This window comes from Artemia sp. Qi Xiang Cuo, chromosome 1 (assembly GCF_049724085.1).
Source record: "Artemia sp. Qi Xiang Cuo chromosome 1, ASM4972408v1, whole genome shotgun sequence".
Taxonomy (NCBI): domain Eukaryota; kingdom Metazoa; phylum Arthropoda; class Branchiopoda; order Anostraca; family Artemiidae; genus Artemia; species Artemia sp. Qi Xiang Cuo.
This window is the reverse complement of record NC_142794.1, coordinates 40,197,195-40,212,215: the sequence shown is the minus strand read 5'-3', so window position 1 is coordinate 40,212,215 and position 15,021 is coordinate 40,197,195. Positions and strand designations below refer to the sequence as shown.

The 15,021-nt window shown below is 31.4% G+C and overlaps 1 protein-coding gene across 1 annotated transcript in view; it reads right to left on the bottom strand.

The window, feature by feature from the left end:
• The window catches only part of LOC148956307 (uncharacterized), a 73,888-nt gene extending 73,280 nt beyond the window's left edge, over nt 1-608 (bottom strand). Inside the window, exon 1 of the mRNA XM_089090323.1 lies at nt 134-608. Coding sequence (XP_088946449.1) covers nt 134-608 — 475 coding nt within the window. The remainder of the gene's footprint in view (nt 1-133) is intronic.
• Nucleotides 609-15,021: the final 14,413 nt, after the last annotated feature.

The window sequence follows — 15,021 nt, the reverse complement described above, 5'->3', positions numbered from 1 at the left end:
TGGTCCTATGACTGTACGCAAATAGCATGGTCCTAGTGCTGTACGCAACTAGCATGGTAATTCCTAGTGCTGTACGCAAATAACATGGTCCTTGTGCTGTACGCAAATAGCATGGTAATTTCTATTGCAGTACGCAAACTCAATATAAGCATACTACTAATACACTTTTCTAGTACACGAGAAATAACAGGAAGGACCGAAATAGGCCGATAATTTTCAAGATCATTCTTATTACCGCCTTTAAAAATAGGAGGTTTCCTAGCAATTTTCACGCAGTCAGGAAACCTTTCATGTTTCAAAAATACATTAATAAGGGAAGTTAAAACATCAGCAATATAAGGAAACGCTGTTTTTAACACAAGAAGATTAAGTGAATCACTAGCGGCCGACGTACTTTTCACCCCAAAAATAATTTTTTCTACGTCATCACGAGAGAAGAGTTTCATATACATAGAAATGTCAACAAGAGTCTTCATAAGAAACTCCAAAGGAGGATCATCATCAGAAGGTACAAAACGAGAAGATATAGTTACGCCAAAATTAGCAAAATGTTCAGAAAGAGCACCACATACCTCTTCTGATTTATTCGGTGGCAAACCAGTCCGCATTACTACTTCATCGGGGAAAATTGAATTTTTTGACGATATCACGCTTTTAATTGTTTTCCATGTTTTTGCAGGGTTAGCCTACCACAAGTTTCAGTGAATTTATTGTCGATTTTTTTTAACATTTCTCAGTAATTTATTAAGGGCATTCCTATAATTTTTATAAATTCTTGAACAAATCGGATCATTTTCATTATTTAAGGAATTCTTATAAAGTTTATCTCTTTTATTAATACAACGTAAGATGCTAGACCACAGCAGTAGAGTAGTACCTTATACTTCTATCGAGGCCCTAGAAATTACCATGCTATTTGCTTGAGGCCATAGGAACCACGTTCTATAGAGGTCCTAGGAGCCACTGAAATGAATTAAGTTGAATGAACTTTATCTAGGCCATCCCTTTGGGCACTTTTCACCTTTCAAAGAGATTTGCTTGAGGCCATAGGACCATGCTATTTGCTTGAGGCCATAGGAATTCCCATGCTATTTGCTTGAGGCCATAGGACCATGCTATTTGCTTACTGCCATAGGAATTACCATGCTATTTGCTTACTGCCATAGGACCATGATATTCTAAGGGACGTATAGAAATTACCATACTATTTGCCTTGACGTATAGGAAAAACATTTCCAGAGCATGTACTTATGGATACCTTTCCAAGCAACGTGATTAAACACACTTTTACAATCGGAATTGTTTGATTGACAATTGCAAAAAGGGATAAGGAATTCGCAAATTGGACTCTATGAACGATATTAATCAATGTTTGAATAATGGGAGTGTGATTGATTCTAATTAGTGATTGGATAATTTTTTAACAAGAAATCTCTGAATAAAATATTTTTGGAGGGATGGGAGCGAGGTGTCTTAGATTACTTATAATGGTGTTATTTGGGGAGATTACGTTCCTTGGTACCTTTTCAGAGCATGTACGTATGGATACCTTTCCAAGCAACTTGATTAAACACGCTTTTACAATCGGAATTGTTTGATTGACATTTGCAAAAGGGATAAGGAATTCGCAAATTGGACTCTATGACCGATATTAATTAATGTTTGAATAATAGGAGTGTGATTGATTCTAATTAGTGATTGGATAATTTTTTAACAAGAAATCTCTGAATAAAATATTTTTAGAGGGATGGGAGCGAGGTGTCTTAGAGTACTTATAATAGTGTTATTTGGGGAGATTACTTTCCTTGGCACCTTTTCAGAGCATGTACTTATGGATACCTTTCCAAGCAACGTGATTAAAACGCTTTTACAATCGGAATTGTTTTATTGACATTTGCAAAAGGGATAAGGAATTCGCAAATTGGACTCTATGAACGATATTAATTGATGTTCGAATAATAGGAGTGTGATTGATTCTAATTAGTGATTGGATAATTTTTTAACAAGAAATCTCTAAATAAAATATTTTTGGAGGGATGGGAGTGAGGTGTCTTAGAGTACTTATAATGGTGTTATTTGGGGAGATTACGTACCTTGGCACCTTTCCAGAGCATGTACTTATGGATTCTAGCCGACTATGTTCCTTCCTGTATGATAAATTTTTTTTTTTTTTTAATGCAGTAGTTTTTTAGTAAGAACACTCGATATAAACCCTCGCACGGAAAACATTTTCCCCAAAAAACACTCCCCATCCAGACACTGCCTGCCACGTACTGTATCTGAACCCATCCCTATCTTGTCCCCCATCCGTTGTTTAACCTCCAGATATGAAAAAACCTTTGTCCCCTTCATTACTGATAAAATAAACCACATTTTTTTTTTTTTTTTATTTACTGGTGGTACCCAAGCTGGTGTCGGTTTGGCTCTTCCATTCCCTCCCCTTTTTATATATTCTCTTTTAAACCTTTTTAACATTATTTTTATTTCAATTTTTTGGGGGGTTTTTGTTTTAATTTGTGCCTTTTAACTTTCTTACATTTGACACATTTTGTTTTTTAGACTAATGAATGGCTTTGCCTTTCTGATATTTTTGTTTTTGGCATTGTTTAGCCAGTTTTTTAGTTGTTGTGCTATTTCTATGTCTTTTTTTATTATATGACCCCGAAATGCGAATTCGGCCCTTCGGGGCTTGTGATAGTCATTTTTTGAAATAAATATCTTATCTTATCATATCCTGAAACTGTTTGATTCAAACTTTTACCATGAGAATCGATGTTGTTATAAGAATTTCAAAAGGATCGTTTATGAGCGCTGGCGTATCTGATGAAATAATTTAGGTCGTATGATCAATTTAATTTTTTTTAATGCAGTAGTTTTTTAGTAAGGACACTCGATGTCCTAAAAGTGTTTAATTCAAACTTTTACCTTGAGCATCGATGTTTTTAGCAGAATTTCAAAAAGATCGTTCATAAGTGCTGGCGTATCTGATGAAATAATTTAGATTGTATGATTAAATTAATTTTTAATTATTATTTTTTTTTGCAGTAGTTATTTAATAAGCACAATCGATATTCTAAAAATGTTTGATTCAATTTTTACCTTGAGCATCGAAGTTTTTCGTAGAATTTCAAAAGGATCGTTTATAAGTGCTGACCTGTCTTTGATGAACTAATTCATGTCACAGGATATTTTTTTTAATGCAGTAGTTTTTTAGTAAGGACACTCGATATCCTAGAAGTGTTTGATTCAAACTTTTACCTTGAGAATCGATGTTGTTAGAAGAATTTCAAAAGGATCGTTTATGAGTGCTGGCGTATCTGATGAAATAATTTAGGTCGTATGATAAATTTAATTTATTTTTTTAATGCAGTAGTTTTTCAGTAAGGACACTCGATATCCTAAAAGTGTTTAATTCAAACTTTTACCTTGAGAATCGATGTTGTTAGCAGAATTTCAAAAGGATCGTTTATGAGTGCTGGCGTATCTGATGAAATAATTTAGGTCGTATGATAATTTTTTTTTTTAATGCAATAGTTTTTTAGTAAGAACACTTGATTTCCTAAAAGTGTTTGATTCAAACTTTTACCTTGAGAATCGATGTAGTTAGCAGAATTTCAAAAGGATCGTTTATGAGTGCTGGCGTATCTGATGAAATAATTTTGGTCGTATGATAAATTTAATTTTTTTTTTAATGCAATAGTTTTTAAGTAAGGACACTCGATATCCTAAAAATGTATGATTAAAACTTTTACTTTGAAAATCGATGTTTTTAACAGAATTTCAAAAGGATCGTTTATGAGTGCTGGCGTATCTGATGAAATAATTTAGGTCGTATGATAAATTTAATTTATTTTTTTTAATGCTGTAGTTTTTCAGTAAGGACACTCGATATCCTAAAAGTGTTTGATTCAAACTTTTACCTTGAGAATCGATGTTGTTCGCAGAATTTCAAAAGGATCGTTTATGAGTGATCACGTATCTGATGAATAATTTAGGTCGTATGATAAATTTAATTTATATTTTTTAATGCAGTAGTTTTTCAGTTAGGACACTCGATATGCTAAAAGTGTTTTCAAAAGTATCGTTCATAAGTGCTGGCGTATATGATGAAATAATTTAGGTCGTATGATCAATTTAATTTTTTTTTTAATGCAGTAGTTTTTTAGTAAGGACAATCGATATCCTAAAAGTGTTTGATTCAAACTTTTATCTTGAGCTTCGATGTTTTTAGCAGAATTTCAAAAAGATGGTTCATAAGTGCTGGCTTATCTGATGAAATAATTTAGACTGTATGATTAATTTAATTTTGAATTATTTTTTTGCAGTAGTTATTTAATAAGCACACTCGATATCCTAAAAATGTTTGACTCAATTTTTACCTTGAGCATCGATGTTTTTAGCAGAATTTCAAAAGGATCGTTTATAAGTGCTGACCTGTCTTTGATGAACTAATTCATGTCGTATGATATTTTTTTTTTAATACAGTAGATATTCAATAAGGACACTCTATATCCTAAATGTGTTTGATTCAAAGTTTTACCTTGAGCATCGATGTTTTTAGCAGAATTTCAAAAGAATCGTTTATGAGTGCTGGCGTATCTGATGAAATAATTTAGGTCGTATGATCAATTTAATTTTTTCTTAATGCAGTAGTTTTTTAGTAAGGACACTCGATATCCTAAAAGTGTTTGATTCAAACTTTTACCTTGATCATCGATGTTTTTAGCAGAATTTCAAAAGGATCGTTCATAAGTGCTGGTGTATCTGATGAAATAATTTAGATTGTATGATTAATTTAATTTTTAATTATTTTTTTTGCAGTAGTTATTTAATAAGCACACTCGATAACCTTAAAAATGTTTGATTCAATTTTTACCTTGAGCATCGAAGTGGTTAGTAGAATTTCAAAAGGATCGTTTATAAGTGCTGACCTGTCTTTGATGAACTAATTCATGTCGCATGATAATTTTTTTAATACAGTAGTTATTCAATAAGAACACTCGATATCCTAAAAGTGTTTGATTCCAACTCTTACCTTGAGAATCGATGTTGTTAGCAGAATTTCAAAAGGATCATTTATGAGTGCTGGCGTATCTGATGAAATAATTTAGGTCGTATGATAATTTTAAATTTTTTTTTTAATGCAGTAGTTTTTCAGTAAGGACACTCGATATGCTAAAAGTGTTTGATTCAAACTTTTACCTTGAGAATCGATGTTGTTAGCAGAATTTCAAAAGGATCGTTTATGAGTGCTGGCGTATCTGATGAAATAATATAGGTCGTATGATCAATTTAATTTTTTTTAATGTAGTAGTTTTTTAGTAAGGACACTCGATATCCTAAAAGTATTTGATTCAATCTTTTACCTTGAGCATCGATGTTTTTAGCAGAATTTCAAAAGGATCGTTCATAAGTGCTGGCATATCTGATGAAATAATTTAGGTCGTAATGATCAATTTAATTTTTTTTTTATGCAGTAGTTTTTTAGTAAGGACACTCGATATCCTAAAAATGTTTGATTCAATTTTTACCTTGAGCATTGAAGTTTTTAGTAGAATTTCAAAAGGATCGTTTACAAGTGCTGACGTGTCTTTGAAGAACTAATTCATGTCGCATGATAATTTTTTTAATACAGTAGCTATTCAATAAGGACACTCGATATCCTAAAAGTGTTTGATTCAAACTTTTACCTTGAGAATCGATGTTGTTAGCAGAATTTCAAAAGGATCGCTTATGAGTGCTGGCGTACCTAATGAAATAATTTAGGTTGTATGTTAAATTTCATTTATTTTTTTTAATGAAGTAGTTTTTCAGTAAGGACACTCGATATGCTAAAAGTGTTTGATTCAAACTTTTACCTTGAGAATCGATGTTGTTAGCAGAATTTCAAAAGCATCGTTCATGAGTGCTGGCGTATCTGATGAAATAATTTAGATCGTATGATAAATTTAATTATTTTTTTTTAATGCAATAGTTTTTCAGTAAGGACACTCGATATCCTAAAAGTGCCTGATTCAAACTATTATCTGGAACATCGGTGTTGTTAGCAGAATTTCAAAAGGATCGCTTATGAGTTCTAGCGTATCTGATGAAATAATTTATGTCGTATAATAAATTTAATTTATTTGATTTTTCAAAGTTCATTTTGGATTTCTTTCGTTGAAATGCAAGAGTTGGAATACTTCAGTAGTGTCTTGTCGTGGTTTACCTTGTCACAGTTAAATTCTCTTAATTTTCCAAAAGTTCATTTTGAATTTCTTTCGTTGAAATTTAAGAGTTGGAATATTTAATTAATGTTTTGTTGTTCTTTACTTTTTCACATATACAATAAATTAACTTGTACTAGCTCATATTGAATTGCTTTCGGTGAAATGTAAGTGTTTGAATATTTTAGTAGTGTCTTGTAGTTGTTAACAATGTCTCAATTCAAACCCCTTAATTCTTCAAAGTCCATAATTGAGACCTTTCATCCAATTGCAATATTTGGCTTTTTGAACTAGTGTTTTTTTCTTTTTTTACATTGTCACTTTGAAATAATCATGATTTTTCCCAATTCATCTTGGATATCATTCGTTGAAATTCAAGAGTTGGAATATTTCAGTAATGTCTTGTTGTGCTTTACCTTGTCACTTTTACATTCTCTTGATTTTTCAAAGTTCATATTGAATTTCTTTCGTTGAAATGTAAGAGTTGGAATATTTCAGTAGTGTCTTGTCGTTGCTTACCTTGTCACAGTTACATTCTCTTAATTTTTCAAAGTTCATTTTGAATTTCTTTCGTTGAAATGCAAGAGTTGGAATATTTCAGTAGTGTTTTGTTGTGCTTTACCTTGTCACAGTTACATTCTCATGATTGTTCAAAGTTAATTGTGATTTTCTTTCCTACGTCCGCGCACGTACGGAGGACAGAAATTCAAAATGAACTTTGGACAATCAAGAGAATGTAACTGTGACATGGTAAACAACAACAAAACACTACTGAAATATTCAAACTCTTGCATTTTACGAGAGAAATCCAAAATGAACTTTGGAAAATCAAAAGAATGTAACTGTGACAAGGTAAAGCACAACAAAACGCTACTGAAATATTCCAACTCTTGCATTTCAACGAAAGAAATCCAAAATGCACTTTGAAAAATCAAAAGAATGTAACTGTGACAAGGTAAAGCACAACAAAACACATTTCAATGAAAGAAATCCACAATGAACTTTGAAAAATCAAGAGAATGTAACTGTGAAACGGTAAACCACGACAAAACACTACTGAAATATTCCAACTCTTGCATTTCAACGAAAGAAATTCTAGATGAACTTTGAAAAATCAAGAGAATGTCACTGTGACAAGGTAAACCACGACAAAACACTACTGAAATATTCCAACTCTTGCATTTCAACATTTCAACATTGAAATGCAACATGAATTAGTTCATCAAAGACGGGTCAGCACTTATAAACGATCCTTTTGAAATTCTACTAAAAACTTCGATGCTCAAGGTAAAAATTGAATCAAACATTTTTAGGATATTGAGTGTCCTTATTGAAAAACTACTGCATTTAAAAAAATTAAATTATCATGCTATCATGAATTGGTTCTTCAAAGACAGGTCAGCACTTATAAACGATCCTTTTGAAATTCTGCCAACAACTTCTATGCTCAAGGTAAAAATTGGAATCAAACATTTTTAGGATATCGAGTGTCCTTACTAAAAAACTACTGCATTAAAAAAAATTAAATTGATCATAACGACCTAAATTATTTCATCAGATATGCCAGCACCTATGAATGATCCTTTTGAAAATCTGTTAAAAACATCGATTCTCAAGGTAAAAGTTTGAATCAAACACTGTTAGGATATCGAGTGTCCTTACTAAAAAACTACTGCTTTGAAAAAAATTAAATTGATCATACGACCTAAATTATTTCATAATATACGCCAGCACTCATAAGCGATCCTTTTGAAATTCTTCTAACAACATCGATGTTCAAGGTAAAAGTTTGAATCAGACACTTTTAGGATATCGAGTTTCCTCAATAAAAAACTACTACATTAAAAAAATAAATTAAATTGATCATACGACCTAAATTATTTCATCAGATACGCCAGCAACTCATAAACAATCCTTTTGAAATTCTGCTAGCAACATCGATTCTCAAGGTAAAAGTTTGAATCAAACACTTTTAGCATATCGAGTGTCCTTAATGAAAAACTACTGCATTAAAAAAAAATTTATATTTATCATACGACCTAAATTATTTCATCAGATACGCCAGCACTTATAAACGATCCTTTTGAAATTCTGCTAACAACATCGATTCTCAAGGTGAGAGTTGGAATCAAACACTTTTAGGATATCGAGTGTCCTTATTGAATAACTACTGTATTAAAAAAAAATTATCTTGCGACATGAATTAGTTCATAAAAGACAGGTCAGCACTTATAAACGATCCTTTTGAAATTGTACTAAAAACTTCGATGCTCAAGGTAAAAATTAAATCAAACATTTTTAGGATATCGAGTGTGCTTATTAAATAACTACTGCAAAAAAAAATAATTAAAAATTAAATTAATCATACAATCTAAATTATTTCATCAGATACGTCAGCACTTATGAACGATCCTTTAGAACTTCTGCTAAAAACATCGATGATCAAGGTAAAAGTTTGAATCAAACACTTTTAGGATATCGAGTGTCCTTACTAAAAAACTACTGCATTAAAAAAAATTAAATTGATCATACGACCTAAATCATTTTATCAGATACGCCAGCACTCATACAGCGATCCTTTTGAAATTCTGCTAACAACATCGATTCTCAAGGTAAAAGTTGGAATCAAACACTTTTAGGATATCGAGTTTCCTTATTGAATAACTGCTGTATTAAAAAAAATTATCATGCAACATGAATTAGTTCATCAAAGACGGGTCAGCACTTATAAACGATCCTTTTGAAATTCTACTAAAAACTTCGATGCTCAAGGTAAAAATTGAATCAAACATTTTTAGGATATTGAGTGTCCTTATTGAAAAACTACCGTATTTAAAAAAAATTATCATGCTACATGAATTGGTTCTTCAAAGACAGGTCAGCACTTATAAACGATCCTTTTGAAATTCTACTAAAAACTTCTATGCTCAAGGTAAAAATTGGAATCAAACATTTTTAGGATATCGAGTGTCCTTACTAAAAAACTACTGCATTAAAAAAAATTAAATTGATCATAACGACCTAAATTATTTCATCAGATATGCCAGCACCTATGAATGATCCTTTTGAAAATCTGTTAAAAACATCGATTCTCAAGGTAAAAGTTTGAATCAAACACTGTTAGGATATCGAGTGTCCTTACTAAAAAACTACTGCTTTGAAAAAAATTAAATTGATCATACGACCTAAATTATTTCATAATATACGCCAGCACTCATAAGCGATCCTTTTGAAATTCTTCTAACAACATCGATGTTCAAGGTAAAAGTTTGAATCAGACACTTTTAGGATATCGATTTTCCTCAATAAAAAACTACTGCATTAAAAAAAATAAATTAAATTTATCATACGACCTAAATTATTTCATCAGATACGCCAGAACTTATAAACAATCCTATAGGAAATTCTGCTAACAACATCGATTCTCAAGGTAAAAGTTTGAATCAAACACTTTTAGCATATCGAGTTTCCTTACTGAAAAACTACTGCATTAAAAAAAATTAAATTTATCATACAACCTAAATTATTTCATCAGATTCGCCAGCACTCATAAACGATCCTTTTGAAATTCTGCTAACAACATCGATGCTCAAGGTAAAAGTTTGAATCTGACACTTTTAGGATATCGAGTGTCCTTACTAAAAAACTACTGCATTAAAAAAAAAATTGATCATACGACCTAAATCATTTCATCACATACGCCAGCACTCATAAACGATCCTTTTGAAATTCTGCTAACAACATCGATTCTCAAGGTAAAAGTTGGAATCAAACACTTTTAGGATATCAGTGTCCTTACTAAAAAACTACTTCATTAAAAAAAAAATTAAATTGATCATACGACCTAAATTATTTCATCAGATACACCAGTACTCATAAACGGTCCTTTTGAAATTATTCTAACAAAATCGATTCTCATGGTAAAAGTCTGAATCAAACACTTTTAGGATATCGAGTGTCCTTACTAAAAAACTACTGCATTGAAAAAAATAAATTAAATTTATCATACGACCTAAATTATTTCATCATATACGCAAGCACTCATAAACGATCCTTTTGAAATTCTGCTAACAACATCGGTGCTCAAGGTAAAAGTTTGAATTAAAGACTTTTAGGATATCGAGTGTCCTTACTGAAAAACTTCTGCATTAAAAAAAATAAATTAAATTTATCATACGACCTAAATTATTTCATCACATACGCCACCACTCATAAACGATCCTTTTGAAATTCTGCTAACAAAATCGATGCTCAAGGTAAAAGTTTGAATCGAACACTTTTAAGGATATCGAGTGTCCTTACTGAAAAACTACTGCATTAAAAAAAATAAATTAAATTTATCATACGACCTAAATTATTTCATCAGATACACCAGCACTCATAAACGATCCTTTTGAAATTCTTCTAACAACATCGATGTTCAAGGTAAAAGTTTGAATCAGACACTTTTAGGATATCGAGTTTCCTCAATAAAAAACTACTGCATTAAAAAAAAATAAATTAAATTTATCATAAGACCTAAATTATCTCATCAGATACGCCAGCACTCATAAACGATCCTTTTGAAACTCTTCTAACAACATTGATTCTCAATGTAAAATTTTGAATCAAACAATTTTAGGATATCGAGTGTCCTTACTGAAAAAATACTGCATTAAAAAAAATAAATTAAATTTATCATACGACCTAAATTATTTCATCAGATACGCCAGCACTCATAAACGATCCTTTTGAAAACACTTTTAGCATATCGAGTATCCTTACTGAAAAACTACTGCATTAAAAAAATAAATTAAATTTATCATACGACCTAAATTATTTCATCAGATACGCCAGCATTCATAAACGATCCTTTTGAAATTCTGCTAACAACATCGATGTTCAAGGTAAAAGTTTGAATCAGACACTTTTAGGATATCGAGTGTCCTTACTGAAAAACTATTGCATTAATAAAAATAAATTAAATTTATCATACGACCTAAATTATTTCATCAGATACGCCAGCACTCATAAACGATCCTTTTGAAATTCTGCTAACAACATCGTTTCTCAAGGTAAAACTTTGAATCAAACACTTTTAGCATATCGAGTTCCTTACTGAAAAACTACTGCATTAAAAAAAATTAAATTTATCATACGACCTAAATTATTTCATCAGATACGCCAGCACTCATAAACGATCCTTTTGAAATTCTGCTAACAACATCGATTCTCAAGGTAAAAGTTTGAATCAAACACTTTTAGGATATCGATTGTCCTTACTGAAAAACTACTGCATTAAAAAAAATAAATAAATTTATCATACGACCTAAATTATTTCATCAGATACGCCAGCACTCATAAGCGATCCTTTTGAAATTCTGCTAATTCTGCAATTCTTTGAAATTCTGCAAAAAAAAATAATTAAAAATTAAATTAATCTTACAATCTAAATTATTTCATTAGATAGGCCAGCACTTATGAACGATCCTTTTGAAATTCTACTAAAAACATCGATGCTCAAGGTAAAAGTTGGAATCAAACACTTATAGGATATCGAGTATCCTTACTAAAAAACTACTGCATTAAAAAAAATTATCATGCGACATGAATTAGTTCATCAAAGACAGGTCAGCACTTATAAACGATCCTTTTGAAATTCTACTAAGAACTTCGATGCTCAAGGTAAAAATTGAATCAAAAATTTTTAGGACATCGAGTGTGCTTATTAAAAAACTACTGCAAAAAAATAATTAAAAATTAAATTAATCTTACAATCTAAATTATTTCATCAGATACGCCAGCACTTATGAATGATCCTTTTGAAATTCTGCTAAAAACATCGATGCTCAAGGTAAAAGTTTGAATCAAACACTTTTAGGATATCGAGTGTCCTTACTAAAAACTACTGCATTAAAAAAAATTAAATTGATCATACGACCTAAATTATTTCATCAGATACGCCAGCACTCATAAAAGATCCTTTTGAAATTCTTCTAACAACATCGATTCTCAAGGTAAAAGTTTGCATCAAACACTTTTAGGATATCGAGTGTCCTTACTAAAAAACTACTGCATTAAAAAAAATAAATTAAATTTATCATACAGGAAGGAACATAGTCGGCTAGAATCCAGAAGTACATGCTCTGGAAAGGTGCCAAGGAACGTAACCTCCCCAAATAACACCATTATAAGTACTCTAAGACACCTCGCTCCCATCCTTCCAAAAATATTTTATTCAGAGATTTATTGTTAAAAAATTATCCAATCACTAATTAAAATCAATCACACTTCTATTATTCAAACATTAATTACTATCGTTCATAGAGTCCAATTTGCAAATTCATTATCCCTTTTGCAAATGTCAATCAAGCAATTCCGAGTGTAAAAGCGTGTTTAATCACGTTGCTTGGAAAGGTATCCATAAGTACATGCTCTGAAAAGGTGCCAAAAAACGTAATCTCCCCAAATAACACCATTATAAGTACTCTAAGACACCTCGCTCCCATCCCTCCAAAAATATTTTATTCAGAGATTTCTTGTTAAAAAATTATCCAATTACTAATTAGAATCAATCACACTCCTATTATTCAAACATTAATTAATATCCTTCATAGAGTCCAATTTGCAAATTCCTTATCCCTTTTGGCAAATGTCAATCAAACAATTCCGATTGTAAAAGCGTGTTTAATCATGTTGCTTGGAAAGGTATCCACAAGTACATACTTTGAAAAGGTGCCAAGGAACATAATTTCCCCAAATAACACCATTATAAGTACTCTAAGACACCTCGCTCCCATCCCTCCAAAAATATTTTATTCAGAGATTTCTTGTTAAAAAATTATCCAATCACTAATTAGAATCAATCATACTCCTATTATTCAAACATTAATTAATATCGTTCATAGAGTCCAATTTGCGAATTCCTTGTCCCTTTTTGCAAATGTCAATCAAACCATTCCGATTGTAAATGCGTGTTTAATCACGTTGCTTGGAAAGGTATCCATAAGTACATGCTCTGGAAATGTTTTTCCTATACGTCTAAGCAAATAGCATGGTAATTCCTATGTCGGTAAGCAAATAGCATGGTCATATGGCCTCAAGCAAATAGCATGGTAATTCCTAGGGCCTCAAGCAAATAGCATGGTCCTATAGCCTCAAGCAAATTTCTTTGAAAGGTGAAAAGTGCCCTAAGGGATGGCCTAGACAAAGTTCATTCAACTTGATACATTTCAGTGGCTCCTAGGACCTCTATAGAACGTGGTTCCTATGACCTCAAGCAAATAGCATGGGAATTCCTAGGGCCTCAATAGATGTATAAGGTACTACTCTACTCACAGCCATGGTTTCTTAGGATTCTTTTTCTTGATAGCGAACGAGCCATCATACAAGTCTTTGTCATTATCAAAATCAGTATATCATAAAATCTCTGAAAACTCATATTTATATCATCCGTAAGATCCACCAAATTATTCCAATCAACTTCTGCGATTTTCTGCTTAAACTTTTGAACGTTACTCTGGCTAAACATGGGTATTTGACCCTTTGGCATTATTGGAAAGAAAAGCAAATGGGACCTTGCTTGAACTGGGATAACGCAAGCGTTTTTAATCTGTATGACTGGAGACGAGAACCAGGCTCGTGATCCCTCTAACAGCCACCCATCTTCCCACCACTTATTTTTAGATAGCTAAACATGCCGTATATTTCTTTAGCCAGAATCACCAAAGTATTCTCAATCAATACAGGTGGACCCTCGAAGTGAATTAGGTCCCGTCAATTACCCCTATGTACATATTCTTGTCTCTTTAAATGGGCAACAATTGTATATGTACGTGTGTATTTTTCTTTGTTTGTTTTTTTCTGTGTGAGTTTGAGAAAAATTGTTGAGAGCCGTTATCCAATGTCTCCGACAAAAAATGTTGGTAAAGGATTTATTCACTCTGATACTTAGATTTTGTGAATATTATCCGATGTATCTGTCAAAACACATTGATAAAGAATTTATTCACTCTGATACTTAGATTTTATCAATGTTATCAAACGTATCTGACAAAAGACTATTATAAAGAATTTATTGACACTGATACTTGGATTTTGTAAATGTTATCTAATGTATTCGACAAAAGACGCTGATAGAGAATTAATCACTCAAATACTTAGAATTTCGTATGATGTTATTTGAAGCTTCTAATAAAAGATGTAGAAATAGAATTTATTCACTCAGATACTTCGATTTTGTCAATTTTATCCTGTGTAACTGAAAAAGGATGTTGATCAAAAATTTATTCATTCTGATACTTAGATTTTGATAATGTTATCAAATGTATCTGACAAATGACGATGATAGAGAATTTATTCACTGTGACACGTAGATTTTGTGAATGGTATCCGTTATATCCGACAAAAGACGTTGATAAAGAATTAGTCACTCTGATACTTAGATTTTGTGAATTTTATCTGATGTTTCCGACAAAAGATGCTGATAACAAATCTATTCACTGTGATACTTAGATTTTGTCAATGTTATCCTATGTATCCAACAAAAGATGTTGATAAGGAATTTATTCAATCCGATTCTTAGATTTTATCAATTTTATTCAACGTATCTTACAAAGGAAGTTGATAAATGATTTATTCACTCTGATACTTAGATATTGTCGATGTTATCCGATGTATTTGACAAAAGACGTTCATAAAGAATTTAATCACTCTGATACTTATATTTTGATAATTTTATCTGACGTATCTGACACTAGATATTGATAAAGAATTTATTCACTGTAATACTTAGATTTTGTCAATGTTTTCCAACGTATCCGACAAATGATGTTGA